The sequence below is a fragment of the Ixodes scapularis genome, unplaced genomic scaffold, assembly GCF_016920785.2.
Source record: "Ixodes scapularis isolate PalLabHiFi unplaced genomic scaffold, ASM1692078v2 PGA_scaffold3__209_contigs__length_174095766, whole genome shotgun sequence".
Classification (NCBI taxonomy): domain Eukaryota; kingdom Metazoa; phylum Arthropoda; class Arachnida; order Ixodida; family Ixodidae; genus Ixodes; species Ixodes scapularis.
The window spans coordinates 54800004-54823921 of record NW_024609868.1 but is presented as its reverse complement, the minus strand read 5'-3'; the positions used below and the strand labels follow the sequence as shown (position 1 = coordinate 54823921).

Genomic DNA, 23918 nt, shown 5'->3' with positions numbered 1-23918 from the left:
AGGGGGGTTATCTAACAATCAGGTGATGAAAATTTTATATTTCCAATCAAACAAGGGCTCAGCAGGATTTTGCTTTCTTTAAGGAGTCCACCTCTTTAAATCAGAATGAGGCAGGCATAATGAGTTCAAGGGTGATTGTATTGAAACTTAAAATGGCACTTTTTTTTCTCTAGAACTGTGTTTCATACTCAGTAGTATGTAGATAGGCTATCTATTGAGTGCCACTCACATGCAAAATGTGCTCGCTGGAACTCCTGCCGTCAGGATGCCCCTTCCTTACCCTGAGAAGCTATAACTTGGTTACACTATTCAGTGGTGTTCTGTGAAGACAGGAATATTTGCTCGTGACATTTAGGAAAAATGTGAAATGAAAGGTGCTGAACGTATTAATTGGGAGTTAACTCTTAAGGGCTTAAATCTGTTGATTTTACTCCCGACTTTTTCCTTCCCACCTTTTCTGATGGCCACAGGCAAGTAAGCTGAATTTAAAGAGTCCACTGAATTCCGGCTAACACTGTTTCTTTCTTATTGTGGATTGTCTCGCCTTCCAAAGTCTTTACAAAAGGGGCTTCATGCTTCTTTCACCAACAAGTGGAGGAAGAGAAAGGGAAGCTTGCAGGTCAGCCTTTAACTTGCTGCAATCATTTCGAGGACCATGCTAAGCAATACTTCAAAAACTCGGCGACCGTATCGGACTAGGCGCATTTCACACAAAAGCATCTCTACCTCTAGCAAAAAAAACAAACACTCAACTTAAAAAAAAAAAAAAAGCTTTTTGTTTTTAGATTAGTGTGTATAAATACAAAGGAGGCCCAAAACAATGTGGCTCACCCCTGCACTGAGAATTCTTAGATTGATGCAACCCTATTCGTTATCGAATGGCACCCTTACCTTTAGAGCTGCCAAGGTGCTTTCCCAAACTTGGCTTTTCCACAATGCTGAATGGAGAAATTTGCAATCAGTGCGGAAGGTTGGCCTACTGTTGTTAGTAAGAAACCCTTGCCTTTGTGCATAGAGGTAGGAAGGTTCCGGAGGCGACATGACGCCACCAGAGGTGAAACCAGAAGTGTGGAGAGATGCTGTTGGACGAAAAGGAGAGCTGACTAGGCGCCAACGGCTGTTTTGGTCACCCTCGGGGCTGCCCTTGAGGGTGACCAAAGCAGCTGTTAAGTCGGCTGTCCTCTTCGTCCAATAGCGTCTCTTGGTTTTGGTCACTGTTGGGGGCGTGTCCCTCCACACTTCTGGCTTCACCTCTGGTGGCGTCATGTCGCCTCCAGAAGCTTCCTACCTCCGAGCCTTCATGCCTTGCATGATGCTGTCCGTTTGATGTGCAGTTCAAGCAGCTGCTGATGGTGGGAGGGATAGACCGCTACTTCCAAATGGCCCGCTGTTACCGGGACGAGGGGGCTCGCCCGGACCGACAGCCAGAGTTCACACAGGTGGGTGTTGGGCAGCGAGTTTACGGTGAGTGGTGCAAATGCCTAGCCCGTAGGCTTCTCCGCACCAACAACAAAACTCTGCTCAAGAGGCATCGGTACGGTGCAGAGGTGGTCAGGGTGTGACTCACAAGCCACATCTGGCTCTTTGTGCTTCAAGGTTCGACTCTCGAGGTGCAGACTCTCGAGGCAATATACCGATAGGTTGGTTGTAAAGCTATGGTCTACTTCGAACCACTGACTATGAGAAAGAAAAATAAATAAATAAATTGCCAGTGACTTTTATTTTTAAAGTCCTATAATGTATGAAATGCATTATATGGAATTGGTGAGGGAATCGGTGTGTCACGTGACATATATTTTCCCGCAAAGTTTAGCGGGAAAACTGAACGGTTCTATAGGTCACGTGGCGTGAGGTCACATGATGTCGATTTCTCCTGCTAAATTTAGCGGGGAAATTAGATTTGTTGTCTAAGTCACGAGGCGTGAATTTTCCCACTAAATTTAGTGGGTAACAGAATTAATTGGTGTATAGGTCATGTGACATCAATTTTCCACTAAATTTAGCGGGGAAACTGAATTGATTTTTTGGCCACAAGGCGTGAATATTACCGCTAAATTTAGCGGGTAAACTGAGTTGTTGACAGTATAGGTCACGTGCCATCAATTTCCCCAAGGTGTATAGGTCACGTGATGCCACTTTCACCACTAAATTTAGCGGAAAATGCACGGACTGAAGGATAGACGAAATTTTGGGATTGGGGGCTAGCATTATAAAGCATTTCATGCTTTAAAACACAATCACCAGGTAGGCCACACAGATCACATTAAAACATTATCTTCATCTCGTAATTTGTTAAAAGCCTCAGGGAGCCAGGTGCATTCGTTTAGCCACGTAGAAGCCAGCGTAAGGTAGGTCTCTGCACTGTATTTGGTTATTTACCTTGTTTTTCCGTAAATTCCTCTGCTGTAGCCTGTTCAGGTGCTGAGCTCTTCCTTTTACACGGCTAACTGAAAAACGATTAGAATGAATCAGTGACCTAGGTCTGCATCACTTTCTCTGGTTGCAGGAAGCGTTAGATTATAAATATTTCCGAGCGGTTGCCGATGAGATTAAGGAAACCAAAGCACCGCATACAATCATAATGCTTGTATACGTGGTGCTTCGGACAGATCTGCAAGCTATGGTGTGGTGCACGGTCTGGTAGCATATGAAACGTTTTTATTTTAACCAGCATTATAATACATGTAGTATGTCTCTGAAATCAAAAATGATTCCCACCCCTGCCAGAGGACCACTTCCTGGCAAGAGAATTGTTTTCTTTGTCTCTCTTGAGAGGCACCTCTCTATAGTCACTCCCTACCTTTGATAAACTGTGCCGTTTTCATTCTGTTAGTGACCAGAGCCACCTCCGGTACTATAGCAGATTGTCAAGCTACATTGACGTTTATGGGTGCCAGGTGCATTAATCTGGATGGGTGTTAATAAAAAATTGTGTCATTGGCATTCAGTCTGGCATAACTATTTCAACATAAGACCTATACAGTGGCCCAATCGTATAAATCAGTGAATGAGATCCTTGTGATCGAGGTGTCAAGGGGTCTTTCGGTCCTGGACCGAGGACCAAAAAACTCGCATACCCCTGAGTTAGCGTCGTGGAAGTAAAATTTTAAAAAAGCTCTCTGCAGTTTTTTTTTGTAATGGTCAGTTATGAGGGGGGGCCTGGGGATTTCTGTTTTAAGTGAATAGATACCGCCTACTGCCCTTGTTTCTTTTTTAGTACAGTTCTGTCTCGTTAATATGGGTGCCTCCGTTCCCGAGGAAAATCGTCCGTAGTGGGAGTCGTCCATAATGACGAATCAGCATGTGACAGCCAAGCTTACCAAGAGTATGGGGGCGAGAGCATAGGTGACTTTTGCGTAACTTAAGCAGTTGAGTTATCCGGACCCTCTTTTGTGTGTCCAAACATGGCTTTGTACCCCCAGAAACTTGGCACTCAGAACTTGTACAAAAGCAGCATTCTTTTCTCTCTCCCGCCCGTGTTTTCAACAGCGCTGCGCACATCTAGTGAGTCATGTGTCTCCCTCCGACATGCTGATTGGCTCACTTGGACCATAGCCTTTGCCTTTTGCCAAATTACGGTGAAACAAAGTATAGGAGAAATTAGCTTCGTGGGTCCAGAGCTTCTTTCCCATTCCCCAAACAATGACGAGATCTACAGTTTGGTGACCTAGTTGCGTCAGGGTTCATTCTTCTTTGTTTCCGGTTAATACGCAATCTTCAGCAACAATAGGCTGCAAGCGGTTCTGACCCGTTTTACGTAAAAGACAAAACAAAAATATCTTTTTGTGCACAGCTCTTATCGAAGAACCCGCAACGAACGTCCAGGTACACACTGTAACATCTCAGGTTCACTAATATCTCAGGAAAGTTTTCGGACCTTTTTTTTTTTAGCTGTCCATGGTCCGGCCTGTGGGTTTGAGTGTTAATGGGGAAAAACTGCACTGCGAAAGATCAGTCACCGAAAATATGGCCCATAACGCGGGGTGGCCATATTAGGGGAGTCATTATTAACGAGTCATGACTGTACATTTTTCTTTAGACATTTGGCAACTCAGGAAAATTTTCTCACCCCTTCAATCTGTTATTAGTCTAAATTTTTCTGAATTGTGCTTCGTCTAGTGTATTATTCTCTTAAATTAAGTACTTTTCTTTCTTCCAGGTGGACATTGAGATGTCTTTCGCAACGGCAAATGACATAATGGAAGTTACGGAGGAGCTGTTGGTCAAGAGTTGGCCGGAGGATATGACTCCGATCACCGAGCCATTTCCCATCATGACGTACAGAGATGCCATCCGGCAGTACGGTACTGACAAGCCCGATTTGAGGTTTGGAATGCAGGTTCGTCCAGGTGTCTCTAGTTTGTTCTGATTAATGAGACTTCGTTTATGCTATATTTAGTGTATAGGTATGAGATAGTTGAGGTTTTATGCATTCCTCAGTTTCTTCCAATTGTATGTAGTCATTGCTAAAGGAAACACTCTGCAGTTTTGTAAGCTAGTGTTTTAAATGCTGCCTTGTTAGTCATGGTTTTTGCCTTTAAGGTAGCCATGAAACAATTTTTCTACTTTGGCTAAATACCACTTTCACTCCCTAACGTTAATAACTGAATAAGCTTGCTTTAGTTTTTCTTTCTAGGCAATGGCTGTCGCCAAAAAAATTAGAGACATATGAGCATCATTCATCTCAACTCGGAGCCAGAACAAGCTGCCACGTTGCCTGGTGCCTATTCTATGCCGCCAACGTTAATCATAGCCAAGCGCTTGGGTTGGCAAAGTAGAAAACGCGTGCTGAGCTTCAGGCATTGTTAGAGTTTGGCTATCCTCATCACCGCAGTGGTTGGACGTGAGCCACTACTCGAGTGTCCGCCGAGGCATTGATTGTTACAAGCCAAAGTCGAATGCTCAAGCAGTTCTCGTGTCCAATCCATGAGCCGCACTCAATTGTCGTCAGGCGGGTGGTTTTAATCCCACAATTATGCACCAAACTTTGCGAAGGCAAGACTGAAAGAAATACTAGTGCCCTTTTATCCTCGCAATTTAACCGCAACAAAGGAGCTTCTGAATCAGTGGTGGTCTGTGCGAGCATACTTTGGCTAGACTAAAACCAGTACGCCTCTGCGAAGTCATGAACATTCCAACCCAATATTGTTTCATGATCCCTTTAATGTAAGACTTCATTTGCTTTCTTGAGTGTATGGCTCACAGTTACCTTGTTTGCTTTTCAGTAAAAAAATAGCTAGAAAAAGCATTTGCAAATTAATACCAAACTGCAGCTAGACAACATAAACCAATTTTCAAATTGAAATTTCAGACTTAATGGGGTAAACTGTTTTCATTTTTGATTAATAAAAAGATTCCATCGAGCAGCAATCACAGAAGTTACTGGAGACCTAGCAACATTAATAGAAGCAGTGTATCTTCTTGACATTGTACCCTTAGCTTCAGAATTGGAAGGCACTGTGTCTGCACTTTTTTCGCAGGTATTAATTTTCTGCTAAGCAATTACTATTTTTATGCTACCATTAGTGAGGTAGATCAAATTTTAAAAGGTTTGGTTCATTAGAGAGGCTGCTAATCTGTTTTGCGGCTTAAGAAGTAATATAAAGTGCAAACATAGCAAAGTAGAATTCATACTTTGTCGTGGTTAAGTGCTTATTAAGTCACAAAATCAACTACTCTATACCTTGTTTTTGTGAGAAAACGCACAGACTGTATGCACCAAGCATAGAATTCGACATTAGGTAAAAGGATGAAAGGCCGCTGATGTTTTGCTCTGTTTCGCCAGCTTGTCGACGTCACGCAAGTCATGAAGGATTGTGACCTCAACTTCATCTCCAAGGCAACATCTGCTGAGGGCTCTTCAGTGCAGACAATTGTTGTGCCTGGTGGTGCTGTAAGTACCCAAGCATTAGTGATGCTCCACGTACACTCTCGCTAAGAAAAACTGGCGCGAGTGTTCGACGGCCAAAATGGTGAAATAGCCACACACAGTGCTGCGTTGTCGCAAATGCACCGAGATCGAGGGTGGTCGGGCCGTTCCCACCTTTTGATCTTGCGGGTGCTTCAGCAGACAGTTACCTTTTCCAACAAATTTTGTTTCTTTGCTACATTGGTGCTGTTATTTGTAATCCTTGCCAGTTCAGCATCTTGCAGATATCTAACAGTGGTTAAGGAGTGAGGAAAAAAGAAGATATCACTGCTCTCAGCAAGTAAGCAAGAAGAGACCCTATGTGCACAGTCATGCATGTTCGGCAAAAGCCCGAGGCAGAGAAGCGGCGCTTTAAAGGCAATCTTTGGGAACGGCTGCTGCCTGCCGACCTCCCCTGTGCTACGAATATGGCACTCGCCAGGCAATCTCAATCCTGCTGTGATGGCTAGAGCAACTAAGTGGCATGGCAAGATTATTGTTATCGCTTTCCTTTTCCTTTTGCCGCCAGTTTGTCGCTGGCAGAAAAGGTGTCACATGCACCAAATTTGACTATGGCGCTTGTGGGGAAGCGGCCTTGCAGAGCGCCGGGTTTGGGGGAGACATACGTTTTGCTTTGCATTCACAAAATGTAGATATTACAGTGAAGTCCGACGAGCAGTATGCTTCACGAACCTTCGGACATTGTGTGTTCCACTTAGACATGTGTCATTGAGTCCCTTTAATAATGTAAGTGATGTTTCAAAGCGGCTGTGTACAAGCAGACAACAAAATAATTCACAACGGTGCAGCGCTGTCAGCACATGCACGGTTATGTCGTGGCATCTCCTGCAGGAGAAAGGTTCGCTTCTCTTGCAATACTTGGAGTAGAAAGTTCGAGACCGATGCGATACTCTGCTCTGCAAGCCGAGTATATGCGGTTACTCTTTAGTTTCGAGAGAGAAAATAGAATGAAGGTTGATTTATTTCCTCAACCCAAGCGAGATGGTCCTGGCCAAAGTGAAACCAGCACAGCCCCCTAAAACTGCCTCATCAAATGGGTCTTTCATATTATTACATATCGTTGCTGGTAGGGTTGTGCGAATAGTCGAAATTTTGAATAGTAGTTTTGAATAATAGACTACTCGATATTCGCTTTGAAAAGGACTGCACTATTTGCGTTTTTTGAAGTGTTGATTGCGGTGGGTTAGCCCCGTTGAGTGCGCTTCTTTCCAAGCACCGGTGAACAGCGGAGAAGCAATACCCGCGAAAGTGAGCTCCGTGGGTGTTGCTTCTCTGCATTACATCAGTGCTCAGTAAGAATCGCACTGAACGGGGCAACCCGCTGCGATAAACGTTTGGAAAAGTATGAATATCGCAATTGCGTGCTTGGAAGAAAAGCATACATTCAAAGCGGGAAGTTCGCTCATGCCGGCTGTATTTGGGAATAAATGGAAACTATGTGAATTTGTATATCTATATTGCAGTAAAAGTTCCAAAATTAAACGGACTGTTATGCAAGAGTGTGCTATGTTAGGCAGTGATGCCCTTACAACCTGCATTCAACATGCACAATTATTTCTTTTTAACTCGAGATTAAAGAAGGAATATTTTATATAGCAAGGTTTTTAAATTCACTCAATTGGGTATAGTTGGCCATCTCTATAGGATTAATTTTATGTCAAATCCGTCATTTACTTGCCATCCCAAGACATCAGACATTATGAAGACACAATTCAAAAATAAAGATAAACCTAGCTTATAAATGAACAAGTGGAACAACCGTCATAAGTTTAGCTGGGTTTTCGTCTAAGCATTACGCAATGGTAGTGAAAGGCGTGGAAAAACTATTTGACATTCAAATCAAAAATATTTGGCCAACGAATTTGTTTCGAACTCAAAATTTGCTATTCGCACAAGACTAGTTGCTGGGTGTTCGAGATTTTGTGGAGAGCTAGGCCATGGTGCCACTGCAACAGACATTGTTTACTTTTTTAGTTTGTCCCCAGGTAGTTCAAAGCTGTGACGGTTGGCTCAAAACAATAATGCTGTTTATTTTCTGTTAAAAGGTATGACAGAAGGAGACCGAGGAACAAAGCTGCGACATGCAGCTTGACGAGTCCTCGGCCCCCCTCCCTACATTCGTACGACTACAGTGCCACATGTCAATGTTGCAGCCTCAAACCCTACCATTTCATCACTGATACTGGGGCTGTCTTTTGGGGGAAATTCTTTGATGCATACCTTCTGTTGAACAATTGACACTACTAGTATTTCACGATTCTAATATCGTATGAATAAGGCATTCTGTTGACTTGCATCCTTCAGCGTGTGTGGAAACGGGTTCATGCGGAAGCCTTCAAGGACATTGCAAAGCACCATTTCGACCTCCAGGTGTGTTTTCTTCTGCATGTGCTTTACCTTGAAGTGCCGACAAAATGTTCGCTGTCTTGTCTCGAAATATCATTATGCTGAAGAAAGACACGCTGTTTCCAAGAATTTCTGCAGGATTTTCTTTCCATATTACCACTCCTGTTGAAATGTTTTATTATTTCTTTTTTAGTTCAAAATCTTATTTCGAGCCACTCCAATCCTTTTTAGATAGCAATCAATTATATGGATGATATATAATGTACATGAATAAATTATATGGATGATGTGCATAATTTGAAAGGCTTTAAAAATTGCCTTCACAAACTATCTAGCGTGTAGCCTCCTCCAAGGCACTGTAACATTTTAGCTGAGCACCAGCCTTCAGCTCAAAAATGCCTTTGGTTGTCATGTCATGCAATTAGGTGGATATGCCCTAGTACTAGCACACTTACCATAGAATACCGTGCACCTGCCCATTCCACACTAAGCGCCCATTTCCAAATTTTGAAATCTGAGAAAATATGCACAGTACGTTTATATGTAAAACTGATGACCGGACAAGCGCCCATCCCTTATTTTGCCACGATTATCTCTCAATTTTGAGTGGGCACTTGACTGGTATTTTACAGAAGATCCGTGGATGTCTCTGGGATGCTCTAACTTCCTGGGGGTGTCCTATGAACGTCCGCAGGACATTCCCAGAACATTAGGACATCCTTAGGACATTCACAGAACTAAGTGTGCTACTACGGTGCACACTTGCAGCGTTAATGAGATGAGGAAGAGGTGCATTAATATTTTTAATAAATTTTCTATATATTATTTTTGAAATCTTCATCTATTTGAGGTGCCTTTAGTGCTTCAGAAATGCAATTTAAGGTGTTTCTTTAAATGCTGTTATTTCCTTAGACTGGCACAATATTTTAGCATTAGAAGTTTCACCATTCATTACAGCTGAAATTGTGGCTATTATCCAGTAACATAGTATTTTTCTCCTTGCAATAATTCCTATTTCATAGAGTTTCTGTCCAAGTAACAAAATAGACTAATTGGCACGGGCTCTCAAACTGGGTCCCTTAGAATACCCTCGCAATTTTCCCAAGCTCCCAAATTTCCTCGACCGTACACGACCTCGAGTAAAGTGCCATTTTTGGCGGATGTCAGCCACCCGTCGACGCATACCCATGAGCCAAACATTTCTTAGTATGTGCATTACTGTTTGCAAGGTGTGTAGACTTGTGCGTTGCTTTACTGCATCGATGCCACGACTGGGAGGCATTCCTCGGCCTTTAGTCAAGAGAGATTTCCCGATTTCGAAAGTACGAGAACCTTGGAACTAGGGGATTGTTGTATTACATGGAGATGATCCTCTCTCATGATGCCGTTTTTATAGGGCATTGTGGACATTCAGGTATGTGAAGACAGTACTGTTAAGTCATCGATCAAGAAGCACCTGACCCCTGAGCTAACCGGGAAACTGTTACAACGACTTCATGCAAAACCGGGAGACTTGATACTGATGTGTGCTGGCAACACAGAGAAAGTGGTGAGCCACACAAACTTTCTTGTTACTTGAACATTGATTAACTCCTTATTTAGGTGCAGTTGTAGGTAATATAATAGCTTATGTACTGGAACATAATCTCCCCATTGGATAGCTACTGTACAAATAAATTTTTAATAACAATGTTTTTCTTGGTGCATTTTTCAATTTGATAGGAAGTGCTGCTTTCATTGATACAATTTGCCTGTTTATATACACCTCAAGAACATATTCATAAAAACAAAGATTACTATTTTTTTTTATAAGAATTAACGTGTGTATCGTATGTGAAAGCGAGTTACTGTATCTCAAGATTAAGGATCGGAAAACTGGTAATTTATAGGAATCACTCGCTTGTCTGAGAAAATGTGGATTTTGAACAAATGCACACTTGAGTGCCATCAAAAACATAATTGAATCAGACAGAGCCAGTTTGAATCAAACACTACTAAGAGAGCTAAGGAACAAAAACATGATTTCGTTTATGAAACACGGCTCAAAATATTGTCCCGAGACATGGTGATCCTCATGCTTGGTATGTCCCCATGACGAGGCAACAGGGAGCTCATAAACAACATGTTTCAGCTTTGCCCTCGTTTTAAACTTGATCATGTAGCACTAGCTTGGCTGCAAGTTTTCTTCTCACATTGCGCGATGCTACAGTGCACAGAAGTAGCATCTTCTTCACTCTGTAGTAGTACTACAATTTAATCCACAAATCTAAAAAAATTTTGAATATTTGCATTTACATGGTCATGTATGATATACTAATATTATGCATTTGCTATCTCTTACTTCGCTGTAGTGGCTGATGGATGAGATGCAGCTATGGCCTCTTTCGTTGGACCTGCCCCCAGTTTATGCATGCTTGCTTTATGATACCAGTGCATTAAATATTCAAAGGTGTTCATCATGCATGTTATAGCTGATGCACTCTCAAAGCTGTTATATTACGTGGAGCACTGATCCAATGGAAATTATGACTTGAACTGAGACTGTCTGTGGCTCTCTCTAGAATGTGCTTTGCAAATTGCATCGAAATGATAAAAAGCTTCTGATACACTAGCAATTTCTAAGGCTTGTTGAAATTCAGTTTTTCTTTCCTCAGACACCTGCCTGATGTAGTGCGTAGTAATGCACTGATAGTATACAGTCAACTTTTGTTTTTCTGCAGTGCTTGCTCTTGGGGAAGCTTCGACTGGAGGCATTGAAAATCCTCTCCGAAGCGGGAATTCATCTCCTTGAGCCAGGAACATTCAAGTTCTTGTGGGTTGTTGACTTCCCCCTGTTCAAGCTTGAGGAAGATGGTGAGTTTAAAAGGAGTTATCTATTCTTTTCTTACCCGCTATCACTCCGTGTATCACTTCATGTTTCTGCATGAAGTATTATACTACTAGTAGTTTTAAAGTGGGTAACATTGGTGTATGACAAGAGAGCCATCAGCCAATTTCACCTGAAAACTGTCTGTCATTTCGCTTTCAATGTTTTGCCATGATAAAAGTATCTCGCACCAACCATAATGTTTTTACCACAGATGCAGGGTTTCAAAAAGAGCACAAGTTAATTGCCATGGTGCAAATAAATGATATGCAACTTTTTGCATATCATTTATTTATATGGCAAAACATTGAAACAAGGTGATATGACAGCACAAACTTTTTGTTTGTGCTGTCATATTTTTATATAAAATCAAGACTATAGGTACATGCTATGGTCTGAAAACTTTGAGGTATCTAATAGTAGTATAGTCCAATCGGTAATGTGAGGACTGCTGCAGTCTCTTGTATTTCCTATGCATGTGTTTATAACCTGGAAACTCTAATGTTAAAACAATTGTTTGTAAAAAAAACCAGGTCGGGGTTGCATTTTATAGACCTTTTCACCCTCCGCCGCATGGGCGCTGCCATCTTGGAATCACGTGATGCGGCCGCCATTAGGTTGCTTCAACTTGTTGCTCCGCTCTCCCGTCCGCGCCTTGGCGGATGCGTTGAATTCGTGTTTTTCGTCGCGCTTCACCGCGTCTCTTGCCTTACTCCGTAAAGTGTCGTTCGATACTTAAACTTACCGTGCAATTGCATTACATCATTGTGCGCGCAACTTCTGTATTTAATTTTGTAACACGTTTTGAATATTTTTTTACCATCGGCGTGCGGGATACGTGTGAAAAGGCTTTAGAGGAACAGGAATCAGCGATAGCACTTGCGTAGATTGACTACATATATGACTTGAAGAGAGCCTTGAGGGTTCAAATACCAATAACTTACGAGAACTGAGGTTTGGTTACTAATAAGGGCGGAACATTTGCAATAGGAAGCCCAATGTTATTATATATATGAGTGCGCATTGGTGTCAAGGGAGGACACAAAAACACTCAGCGTAATTAGCCATGTGTTTTTCCTGAAAGCATGGTGTTTTGTAGTTACAACAGATCGAAAACAGTTTCTTTTGATTACACTAGGGAACTTGTGGACAAGACGCGGGAACAAACGTTTAGTTGAATATTTTTTTTATGCTATAAATAATGGTACCTTAACATCAGGCAACTTGTTTGTTCGCAATATCACACCTATATCTGTTTTACGTTCTTAATCGTGTGTGTGATATAAGCATTCGCTTTATCGGTATATTTATGAATTCCACGGAATGGTGTATCGTGCTTAGTCCCATGTCCATAGTCTTTCAGTTGCTTAAGTCATCTTTCAATATAACCATGCAGTTTGAATTAATTTATTTCAACACAAATATTTGGACTCCCCGCGTAAGAAACTGTCACAGACAACTTGATAGTGCCTATGATTCACAAAATGTGACGCTGAAAAGAATCCTTCTGCATGAAAATCACCTGAGTGCAGCCGGTTGTCGACGGCAAATAGGGAGTTACTTTCAGTAGCTGGCGACGTCAAAATGTGCAAAGCGCATCGTTTCAAATCAGTGAACAGCTTTCTACACAGGCCCATTGGGCGGCGCCTGGCGTTCGACTTCAGCCAAACTTATCGGAGATCATTTCTTCTGCGCTCTTCAATTCATTCGGCAAATTTTATGGAAGATGAATATCAGACTTTATTTGAAGTCTGGCATTCACTTATCTCACCATTCTCATACCTTGAGAACGTCGTAAGGAAATGTTCATATAACAAATAGTTTATTTCATAAGGGCAATATTTTGAAAGGCTGTTAATGAGTACTTTAGTTAAAGAAATTTTCTAGTCAGCCCAAGCTGGTCTATCAAAATATTTCCCGAGCGCTTAATTTCTTTAAATAATACAGGGAGGGACAATATCACTTTTTTACATTATCTACCTGATTATATGAAACTTTTGTAGTCATTATAAAAGACGTTTCCAGTCTCGAAGTTAGAAAAGGTTGTGTAGGGAAACCAAACATCGAACTGTAAACTTGTTAGTTCATCTGTTTTTGGTGATTCAGCAGATTGTTAATCATGTTGTCGACCTGCTTGTTCACTAAGCACTGATGCAATATAGTCTGTTGCAATATAAGATGATCAGTTCAATATCTGACTTGAGCGCGAGCTATCTAGCTTCCGTACCGCTCGGTGCACGCACAGCCAAGGCACGGCTGCAGGCAACGAGCGCACGCTGCAGGCGGAGCTTGTCCTGCTCTTTATTTTTTTTTTCTGAAGACTAGTGTCCGCGGGTACGGCCGTGGACAATGGTGTTCCTCCCTGTGCAGCAGCGCAGTTGTTTCACCGCCGAACCTGGCCGAAGTTAACGATGGACGGAATCCGACGCACATAGTGTTCCTAAAAAAAGATCGCAATTTAGGCTCGAAACCCTTTTGTGGCTTGCCAAGTGGTTCAATAGTATTGTTTCATTCGCTGTGTGCTACAAGAAAAAAATTTATATCGCACAATTAATCGAAAGTAACATGAAACAGCATCACTATCGCGTGCACGTTGAAACCGAAACCGACCAAAGTGAAGCAACCTAATGGCGCCGAGTGCGCCAGCGCCCTCTACCCGCCGGTCAGGCAACTACTGAAATGAAAAGGTCTATATGTTTGGCAAAGCAGCTCACATAATGGTGACTATAAGATACACATTTTGCCATGGTTCCTCACCGTGCCTGCTCACAAAAACAATACAAATTATTATTGCTTGTTCCTGTTTGATCAATCAGAACGGTGAATGGTAAATGACACTGTGATTTGCACTTCTGTTTATGTTGCCTGTTGTGCAAAGATACAATGTCTGTTTGTTGTGGACTAGCAACTGAAATTTAGTCGTGATGACTCGAGCAAATTTCGGTAGACTTTACAGCTTTTAATTGTTGGAAGCTGACCGTATTGGGAGAGCACAAGGCATTCTATTTTTATTTTAGGGGGATTGAAAGCAAATCACCATCCATTCACTGCCCCACACCTTGATGATTTACATCTCATCCACACAGACCCACTGAAGGTGAGTGCACCTTTACCTATTCGTTGTAGCACAAACTGATTCATACTTTTTTAAGCAATACGACTTGTATGCAGAGATAAGTGACTACACTATCAAATGGGAAGAAAAGAAAAAGTGATGAAAGCAGCACTGGATGGGCAAACTACTTTTGCAATGTCCAAACTAATTGATATACAGCTGGAGGTGTTTGCACTTGTACCCTAGCCTCAGTGAGCTATCTTCAATGGCCATTAGATAACACAGCCAGTTTCTGCTGGTTGTCGACATGATCATTGTTACGTCACAAATTGGGTTTATATTTTACTTGGTATCCTGGATTTAAATCGAATTCATTCTAATTGCCACCTGCACGTGCAGCGTTGTCGTCTTCATCCCTCAGTTTGCTGCATTTCAACAGTACGTTAGTAATGATAGTACACATAAATCGTCTTCCTCCCATATAAATGTAGTATACAAGTTAACCCTAGGTTGTGGCCTTTCCGGTGTTTATTTAGAAAGAAAATCATCCAATGCTTTTGCAAATGTTGGTGTACTTCAGTGAGCTGCTTCGGATGGACGCTAGAAACAGTGATTATTGGTGGAAATGATTCACGAAAAACTAAGAATTTTAGTCTAAAAGGGGAGGGTTTTACCAAAAACAGCCTTTGTTAGCAGATGCATCACTAGGGTCAGCAGCACCCAAAGCAACAGTCCCCCCCCCCCCCCCCCCCTCCCCCTCCCTTTCACTGCCCAACTGCGCACCACCCCCGAGAGCTGCGCTTGAGGCACCCCCCCCCCCCCATATAGCGATGCAACTGCTTGCTGAAACAAACCTTTCAAGAAATCGGTGTTATAGGTTTAAACCGATTTTGTATTTTTGATGCCAACAGATGTTTATGAGTGTTCTTTTAGTTTTAAACGATTTTGTATCTTTGACACCAACAGATGTTTATCTGTTTTTCGGTTAACACTGAAAAGTGGTTACATACCTCTAAAACAATAATTGATCAAATTTCTTTCCCCCTAAGAACAAGTTTTTGAGCAAATAGTATATATACTATAACCATATCATAAAATTTGTTGATATTCATTAGTGTCGTGCTTTGGCTTCATTTGTAGCTGTTAGGCATTTACAGATGAAGCCTGTAGCCATACACACACATGCACCGTTATACTTTGATTCCCATATCGGTGCATGTTTGCAGTACCCTTGACACCCTGAAAGAAACTGCTTACAAAAGGACTTTATGCCACCGCAGGCCAGGGGTCAGCACTACGATTTGGTGCTGAATGGCTGGGAAGTTGCAGGCGGCTCTGTGAGGATCCACAATGCACACCTGCAGCGGCAAGTTCTACGGGAAATTTTGAAGGCAAGGGTTTCTCTGAAAATGCAAAGTATGCAGGGGTGTGCACAGTGGGTGGATCTTACACTGTAGAACAAGCTGTAAAAACAGGTGTCTGCTCATAGAATGCTCAAACTTTCAGCAAATATGCATTGAGGTAATGGATTTTACCTTGTGAAATTTCAAGACGTATTTCTCTTCCTCTAAACAATGAGACCAACAAGTTTGCCAAAGCCAGCACCAGGACACATTGTGCAGACGACCAAATTAGCAGTGACAGTAACTTGTGGCACCGTCTCCCGACAGGTGCTGCGGGCAGGTGACGCACTCTGCCGTCTGCTGGCTGCGCCTATCAGGCGATTGCGCTACCAGTTGCATTCATAGATAATTGGGCCGTCTGCGAACACGCTTGCCGTTAACTTCGGCAAGTTTGTTGGTCGCATTTTTTTCAGGAAGAGAACTACGCCTTGGAATTTCGCAAGGTAAAACTGACCTCCTTATTGCAAATTTGGTGAAAGTTTAAACTTTCTATTTGCGAGTGACTATTTTTTCGGCTCGTTTTACAGCGCAAGATCCCTAGTGCGCACCCTATACGAGTATGTATCTACTCATGGGCAGTTTACATCAACATACTTCTGGCATACATAACTTTGACACATGGAGAGATTAACTGGCATGCCCTGTCTTCTCTCCTACAAGGAGGATGATGCACAGCTCAGTCACCTGTTGGAGGCCTTGGAGTCAGGAGCGCCACCTCATGGAGGAATTGCTCTGGGCAAGTTTTTTTTACAAGGACAATCTTTTTTCTTTGTCCTATTATCTGTGGAGATTCTGTCCACCTATTTGTTGATTGACACAAAAAATTTGTGCTGCTCAACACTTTTGTATAGCATGATTTCAGCCATGAACACATACCCTTGGCTGAAATCATGCAAATGTTGCTGTTTGAGTGGTCGTGTGCAATATGGGATCAGTCTACTCCTGATTTGGTCATGATTAAAATTGACTTTATCCAAATCAATTGATTAATATGGTTGTAACTAGCAAGTATGAAGTAACTAGGAAGTAGTTATGAAGATAAAGTAGACCTTCGAAATCTTTTAAAGATCTGCGACACTTTTTGATTTTGTTGTATATGTACAAAATGAGAACACTTCTAAGCAGTGCAGTTGAAACTCCTAAACTTTCAGAACATTTGTTAACCATTTTTAATTAATTTCAGTTGACTGGCAGTGAAATCTGCAAACTTGTGCCTGAATTTCGTTGAAGATCCCGAGCGTTCTTTTCACTTAGTGGCTCGATATGTCTCCTTTTCACTTTTGCAGGTCTGGATAGATTGGTGTGCATCTTGTGCAACAGCCCAAGCATCCGGGACGTCATAGCATTTCCCAAGTCGGTGGAAGGCAAGGATCTCATGTGCAATGTACCTGCTCGCATCACACAAGCAGAGATGGACCTCTATCACATACGTACCGTGGACTAGAATAAATTACAAGTATAGTAGTGTATCAGACTCATAGAAGTCGTCTACCCACCGTATAGTGAACCTTTTTCACCTATAATCACATTAAGTCCGACCGATTGAAGCCGTTGCTACCCCGACCGAGCGAATTGAGCATTGCCAAAAGTGCATCGTCATGGCACTCGTCCATGACAATTCGGAAAAAAGTGCAGGATTGTGTGACATTCACTGTGCACCATTGGTTTGTCTGGTGATACCATATGCACAAAGAGCGCCGTGACATGCACTTTTGCGCTGTTTCATCGGCTCGGTTGCATTGTAGTTTTGACTCCGGTCTGACCTAATGTATAACGGACTATAGCTCTCGCAGTTCCTAAGAGAACGGCCAACACTGGGAGTCGTTTGTGTGTGTGTGTTTGTGTGTGCAAGGGGGGAAGGGGGGGGGGGGGGGGGAAGGGGGCGGGGGGAAGGGGATAGGATGGTGATGGGAGTCGTAAGGCCCCATGGGTTCTCGTAGTATGTTCCGATGGTGTTGTGCTGGAGTCTATTTGAAGTTTGAAGGGTCTACAAACATGATCCGGGTTTAGCTATCCCCCGAGTAGGGAGGCCAAGGAATTGTTGAAACGGGCAGTTCCAGAGGTAGCAAAGTTCACGTGGGTGCCCACACATGGTCTGTTAAACACCGTTATGGCACGATGTGTGGTGCATAGAGTTTCTTAAACGATACCCGATCCGTATAGGTATGCATCGCTTGTGACCTGCAGTACCAATACAGTTGAACCTCGATTTAACGAAGTCACCGAGACGCACTAATTATTTCATTAAATTGGGAAATTCATAAAATCAAGGAAGGGAGACCTCGCGCATAGGCTGCACGGGGAATGTTTGTTACATCGGTACATTCGTAAAATCGGGTTTCGTTAAATCAAGGTTCAACTATATCGGTTAGTGTTTTATCAGGAACCGATACAGCGCTGTCGAAATGTCTAAAGGTTCTCGGCAGCTGCTGAACAATTTATCTGACCGCCGTTGCTCGCAAGCACAATGCAGCCTTCCCAAAGACTTCACCGCAGCGTGCACATTTCGTCACTATTGAATTATAGTATGTTATAAATAGGAGTCCGTGTCTTCGGTAAATGCGGACGTACACCGAAAATGAGCCCCCGAACAGGCTTCATCAAAATCGGGGATAATTGAAAAAACCCCGAATGAGAGCTGTTCTTGTATAAAAAAAACTTTCAGCCTTTCCACTCTGGTGAAGGAAGACCAGCGAAGCTGTACTATGGTGGGATGACCTCAAGGACGACTTCTTTTACAACCTCAAGGACAACGCTTAGAAGGCGACGTCTAGGACGACCTCAAGGACGACTTCTAAGACGACCTCAGGGACGACGTTTAGAGCGACCTAAAGGATGACGTTTAGGACGACTTCAAGGACGACTTCTAGGATGACCTCGAGGACAACGTCTAGAACGACCTCAAGGATGACTTCTAGGATGACCTCGAGGACAATCTCTCGGACGTCAAGGACGACCTCAAGGATAACGCCTAGAGAAATTCAGCCTTTCCACTGGTGAAAACCAGAGTGGAAAGGCTGGAAAGGTTGGCGCCATCTATGGAGTGAAGCCGGTAAACCGGTTGCCACTGTCGCTCATAGATGCCGGTAGCTGTCCAGAGTTTTGTGTCGACATTTTTTTGCGGGGGACACAATCTTGGGGAAACTAGCCCTTAACAGCTTCGCTGTAAAAACTAAAGCTTTATGGGAGCTAAACCTTTGTCTAGAGCAGTATGGTTCTCAACCATAGATGTTTTGCGGACCCCTTATGGATATGCGGATATTATGGAGGATCCATTTCAGGGTGAGGGCAATACAAAGATATACCATAAAATACTGGGCAAGCGCCCCTCAAAATTTAGAAATATTTGCGAAAAAATGGGGGATGGGCACTTGTCCAGTCATCAATTTTACATATAAATGTACTGTAGGCATTTTCTCAGATCTTACAAATTTGGGAATGGGCACTTAGTGTGGAATGGGCAGATGCGCAGTATTCTATGGTAGGTTAATGATGATGATTTAACAAATGAATATAACTAATTGCTGGTGTGAAGTAGACTTACCTCATTGACATACATACGAAAGAACTCGCCCGAAAATTGAAATGCTTCTTCTCAATGTGAAAAAAGGCAACTTTTATTTCCGGGCTTGCCTGATGAGACTGGGCTTTGCAGACCCCTAAGATGCCATCGCAGACCCCCATTTGAGAACCACTGGTCCAGAGCTTTATTGTGTCCTGACCCAGAACACAGCTCCCGATGAACTGTCTGCAAGGTTGCTTTTTGCTTCAGAACCTTGCATCTCTTCTTGTTTATTTGTCGGTATGGGGACATTCGCTCAAGTTTTCAGGTTGCGCCCATGTTCCCCGGAAGCGGGGGTATCTAATCTAATGCCTGTACTCTATTTTCCCCATCATCGGCTCCTATGAACCCCAACATTTTCTCCTACATCAAAAATTGATACCGAAAAACACCGAATCTCTGGGAAAAAGTAAACCCTGAAAACACGGAACACTACCGTAGAATACTGCGCATCCGCCCATTCCACATTAAGCGCCCATTCCCAAATTTGTAAGATATGAGAAAATATGCACTGTAAATTTATAGTAAAATTGATGACCGGACAAGCGCCCATCCCCCATTTACTTGCAATTATCTTTAAAGTTTGAGTGGGCGCTTGCCCAGCATTTTACGGTAGTAACGGTTTTACCTTGTCCTCATGTACCAAACCTAATTTTTTCTAGTAATACTTCTCGAATGTCTTGCCTCTTGAAAAACAGCTCTGTGAAATTAAGCTTTCTGCTGATGGCCCCTTTTGTTTCTACTTTCCTATAGATAGGATTCAGTGTTTTCGGAGTTCATCTTTCGTGAAATTCGAAGGGTGTTTTACGGAGTTTGTTTTTTGCTAAAAATTCAGGGTTTTTCTGTGTTTATTTTTGTTTTGTTAATTTTCTAAAATTTAGATTTACTTTATTTCCACTTTTTCAAAACTAAAAATCAAATAAATATTATGCAGGCACGAACACACCTTAAACTCATCAGAACATCACCTGTATTGAATGATATGTCTGCAGCTGCATTTACCATTACCGTCCTTAGCACTGGAAATACTAACTGTCCCAGGACAAATCTTACAAAACGTTGCTTAAATTAACGTCCATACTTCGAGATGACTTAACACCTGAACTTGGGCGCTAGGAAGCAAAGAAGTTCCAGCTGCCCTGCCCCCCTCCTAGGAAATTGTCTCGTTGCTTTCACTGCTATAAAAACACAAACCTCCCTCAAAAATAGAAAAATACTATGATCCAAACTGGAAACCGGAAAAGTGGCTTTTGTCATGACCAATACAAACTTAGACCCAGACCTGTTGAAATGGCCTCTCCCCAGGATCGCCAACACTGTGCTCTCACAAAATTTATTTGTAAATAGTCTTTCGTGCTTTTTATTTTGCCATCATGACCTCAAAATCTCAAGCTTTTTCGGATAAGTCCGAATTGGCGAAAATTTGACCGGTGAGGGTATTTCGGATTTATCCGATAACGCGTAACCCTACCTAAGACCTTTCCAATAATTTCCTTCTGCGCAATTGCATCTTTGTTTGCCGGGCTACCTGACACAGCTCACTTTTGCGGCAGGCACTAACCATGCGTCTGCAACCCAGCGACTCTATTTCTCACATAGGCGATAAGCTCTCGAAAGGTGTTAGGTAGTACTTGTACTGTGCATAGCAGAAGAAATTTCAACTTGAAAGGACCTTCATGGGTTCAAACCCGGCCGAGGTGCCTGCAATCTGACAAGGGCTTATCGCGGAGAAGACGCCAGTAAGCGGGCTTTCGGTTGCACATCAAAAGATCCCCAGGTGCTCAAAATGAATCCTCAGTCCTCCGGTGGGGCGTGCCAGATGCCCGTCGTTGGTTTGGCACATAAAACCCCCAAATTCGAGAGGAACTTCATAAAATAAAGGGTTGCTGCTGAGAACTTGGAGCCCTACTCGATTAGTATTCTTCTTGATACCTATAACTTGGCCGACCTTTGTATGCGACCGACAGAGGTGAAACTGGGCATCGTATCTACAGTACAAGGTCACCACGTGGGCGCAATGCGTTCAAACGACATTCATCCGAGCCACGTCACAGTGTCTAAAACCGCAAAGGTGGCACTAAACTGCGAGTTGTATTCCAGAGAGAGCTACAAGTAAATTCTACGAAGGATTGGTGGCTGAGACAAGGCACAAAGGTTCTCCGAAATGATCCAGAGCAGGTGGAATTTTGCAAAGGGTGTTAGCTCTCTTAGTGCGTGTTCCATGGTTTCTTATGAAGATTCCTTGGCAGCGTTTTCAAGTTTCAGCAAAAATTCTGTGATCAATACTACTACCGTAATATCCCAAGATAGCCCACCTAAAAGCGAGAGCAAATCGGGTTAATATGAGGAGTAAACTATCTTTCGGTATGCAATTCAAATTTTTTTTAAGAATGCTACTTTTATTTTTTGTGACCTGCCAAGCTTTTTTCTACATTGAAGGGCAATGGAGCGTAGAAAACAGTCCTTCCCAGTAAGCAATGTTCGCTATAATCTCTCATTGTGGCTTAGTAACACCAATTCTGCCTAGGTCACCATTGGCCTGAACCCCGCACTTACTAGAGGTGGGCTATCTTTTTGTGTTTTTGAAAGAGCAAATCGTACCAAAAATAGGGGTGCATCATCTTTCGAGGGTGGGGCGTTTCGGGGATATTACCATAGTAGTCTTGTAGAGCCTGTTTATGTGGTGCAGGTGTAGGTGGTAAAACATATGTTTTACACTAATGTGTGTGTGAAAGTAACATTTTAACTTTGTCGCATAGTGTACATCCTGAAAATTGGGAGAGATTTAGGCCCTGCAATAATTTGCTCAGCTGAAAGTTCAAGACAAAAAAATTTGACTAATTCTTTAATGTCTTGACTGTATATACAGAGCAAAACTGGAAAACAAAATAGTCACAACACCATGGCAGTGCAGTGTGAATCCCATGGAAACACCTTTGTGTACACTGTCCAAAACAGAATAGACGTAATATAACTCAATGAATGTACACATGATTTATACAAGCCAAAAACTTCCATCTAGATTTTTCAGTAACAAGCTGTAATCAGGATCTTGGGTATGCAATAGCACTAATTTGCCTCATTTATACAGAAAAAAATGCACCTAAATACTTCAGAATGCTTGCCTTTGTGAGCAAGTATACAGTGGCCAAATTTTTTAATATTATCAAGCGAGTGTCGACCGCCGGGATGGCCAGCGCTGTTCCGCGGAGAAATGTTGCAATTAGGGAGAGATTAGGCGCGTGTGCACAAAGCTCTTTCCGTTGTGAGCGTAGTCTGCTGGGCTATTCTGATGACCGCACACAGCCCCTGTTCACTATCTGCTGTCATAGCTAACCGCCTTTAAAACCTGAACAGCTCTTGCGTTTTTTTTTAATACTGCTCAGGCGTGGCATAAACTGCTTGTCATCTCAAGTTTATTTTACTTTTTTTTTTTCGTTTTATGTTTGAGTTTACTTCTGTGAACACCAAAAAAATAAAAAAATATGGTGACACGACAAACTGAATGCAACAACGCATTAAACTATGTACCGCAGCCAATACTATGAGCCATCAAAATGAATCCAGTGCTTTTACCCCGACACGTGACATTGTGGTTCCACGTGCAGTTGTACCCAACGGGAAGGCCACGTGACACACTTTTAGCGATCGACTGACCAAGATGGCTCGTAGCGTCTGCTGTGGTACAACACAAAGCAAAATGGAGTATATGCAGGGTTTCCGCTTGGTGTTTTGTATCATCAATTGCGTTGTCGCTGCCATCACCTAGCCTTGTAGCCCGGTAGTCACACTTTTCTTTGACCAGCGGGTGCGCGCACATTTTTATGTCTCCTCAAGTGCCTATAGAAACACAGGAACATGTTGTAAGAATGTCGATGGGCGGCATGACGCAAAGGGATATACCTGCAGCAAGAACAGTCGGGGTTATACAGGCTACCGTCAATAGGATTCTGAACGCATTCCAAGAGGAGGGGCGTATCGGCGATGATCTTCCGACATTGCAAGCGCCCTGCCCTCCTTTGCTACAAAGCAGGGGCTGCGTGTCATCAACGGAATAGCCTAGCAGACGACGCTCCCACCAGAAAGGGCTTTATGCGCATGCACTTCATCTCTCCCGTATTGCCGCACGCCTTTACGGTACGGCACTGGCAGTCCCGGCGGTCGATGCTCGCTTGATATTATTAAAAAAACTGGGCCACTGTACATGCACCAGTTCAATTATAGTCTGCTAATAAACTATAGCACAACCACTTCTAGAGGCAATTAAAATCCACCGGTGGAATGATCCTTTGAAGTTCAAATGAAGCCACTTGAATGATTGGGGCACAATCACACCTACAACAGCAAACAGAACACTTTCAGCATTGTTCGGCACCTGCAAGCAATAAGAGTGAACTTTACGACAGTGTAAAGAATTTAGACATAATTTAAATAAATCTGCACAGACTTGAGAGCTGGCTTGCTCAAACAAACCAAAAAAACAACAGTGAGAAAGCGCTGAAGAAAGCATTGCCAATGCCAGCACATAGGCAGACTAGCACTTAAAACACTGCAGTCTACACAGGCTCCTGTGAGAGGCTCGACCATGCTTTCGTTCTGCCTTAGGTATGAATTTTGCCACCTGTTTTCAGCAAGCTAGATCATTAGGTAACAGTTCAAAATTTAGCCACAGTGCCTTTTTCTGTGCGAGGTTGCAAACTTGTGTTGCCCGACACGACAAACCATAGGTGAACTATTGAACCGATCCTTAACTGCAG

The 23918-nt window shown here is 42.8% G+C and overlaps 1 protein-coding gene across 2 annotated transcripts in view; it reads left to right on the top strand.

Annotated features, from left to right (window-relative positions):
• LOC8042413 (aspartate--tRNA ligase, mitochondrial) overlaps positions 1-17066 on the top strand; it is a 30083-nt gene extending 13017 nt beyond the window's left edge. For both annotated transcript variants that reach the window (XM_029973976.4, XM_040220560.3), the window contains 10 exons: positions 1335-1439; positions 4160-4339; positions 5786-5893; positions 8234-8299; positions 9672-9824; positions 10996-11128; positions 14159-14238; positions 15477-15587; positions 16260-16335; positions 16886-17066. In XM_029973976.4, the coding sequence (XP_029829836.2) occupies positions 1335-1439; positions 4160-4339; positions 5786-5893; positions 8234-8299; positions 9672-9824; positions 10996-11128; positions 14159-14238; positions 15477-15587; positions 16260-16335; positions 16886-17043 (1170 nt within the window). In that variant the 3' untranslated portion in view covers positions 17044-17066. The remainder of the gene's footprint in view (positions 1-1334; positions 1440-4159; positions 4340-5785; positions 5894-8233; positions 8300-9671; positions 9825-10995; positions 11129-14158; positions 14239-15476; positions 15588-16259; positions 16336-16885) is intronic.
• Positions 17067-23918: the final 6852 nt, after the last annotated feature.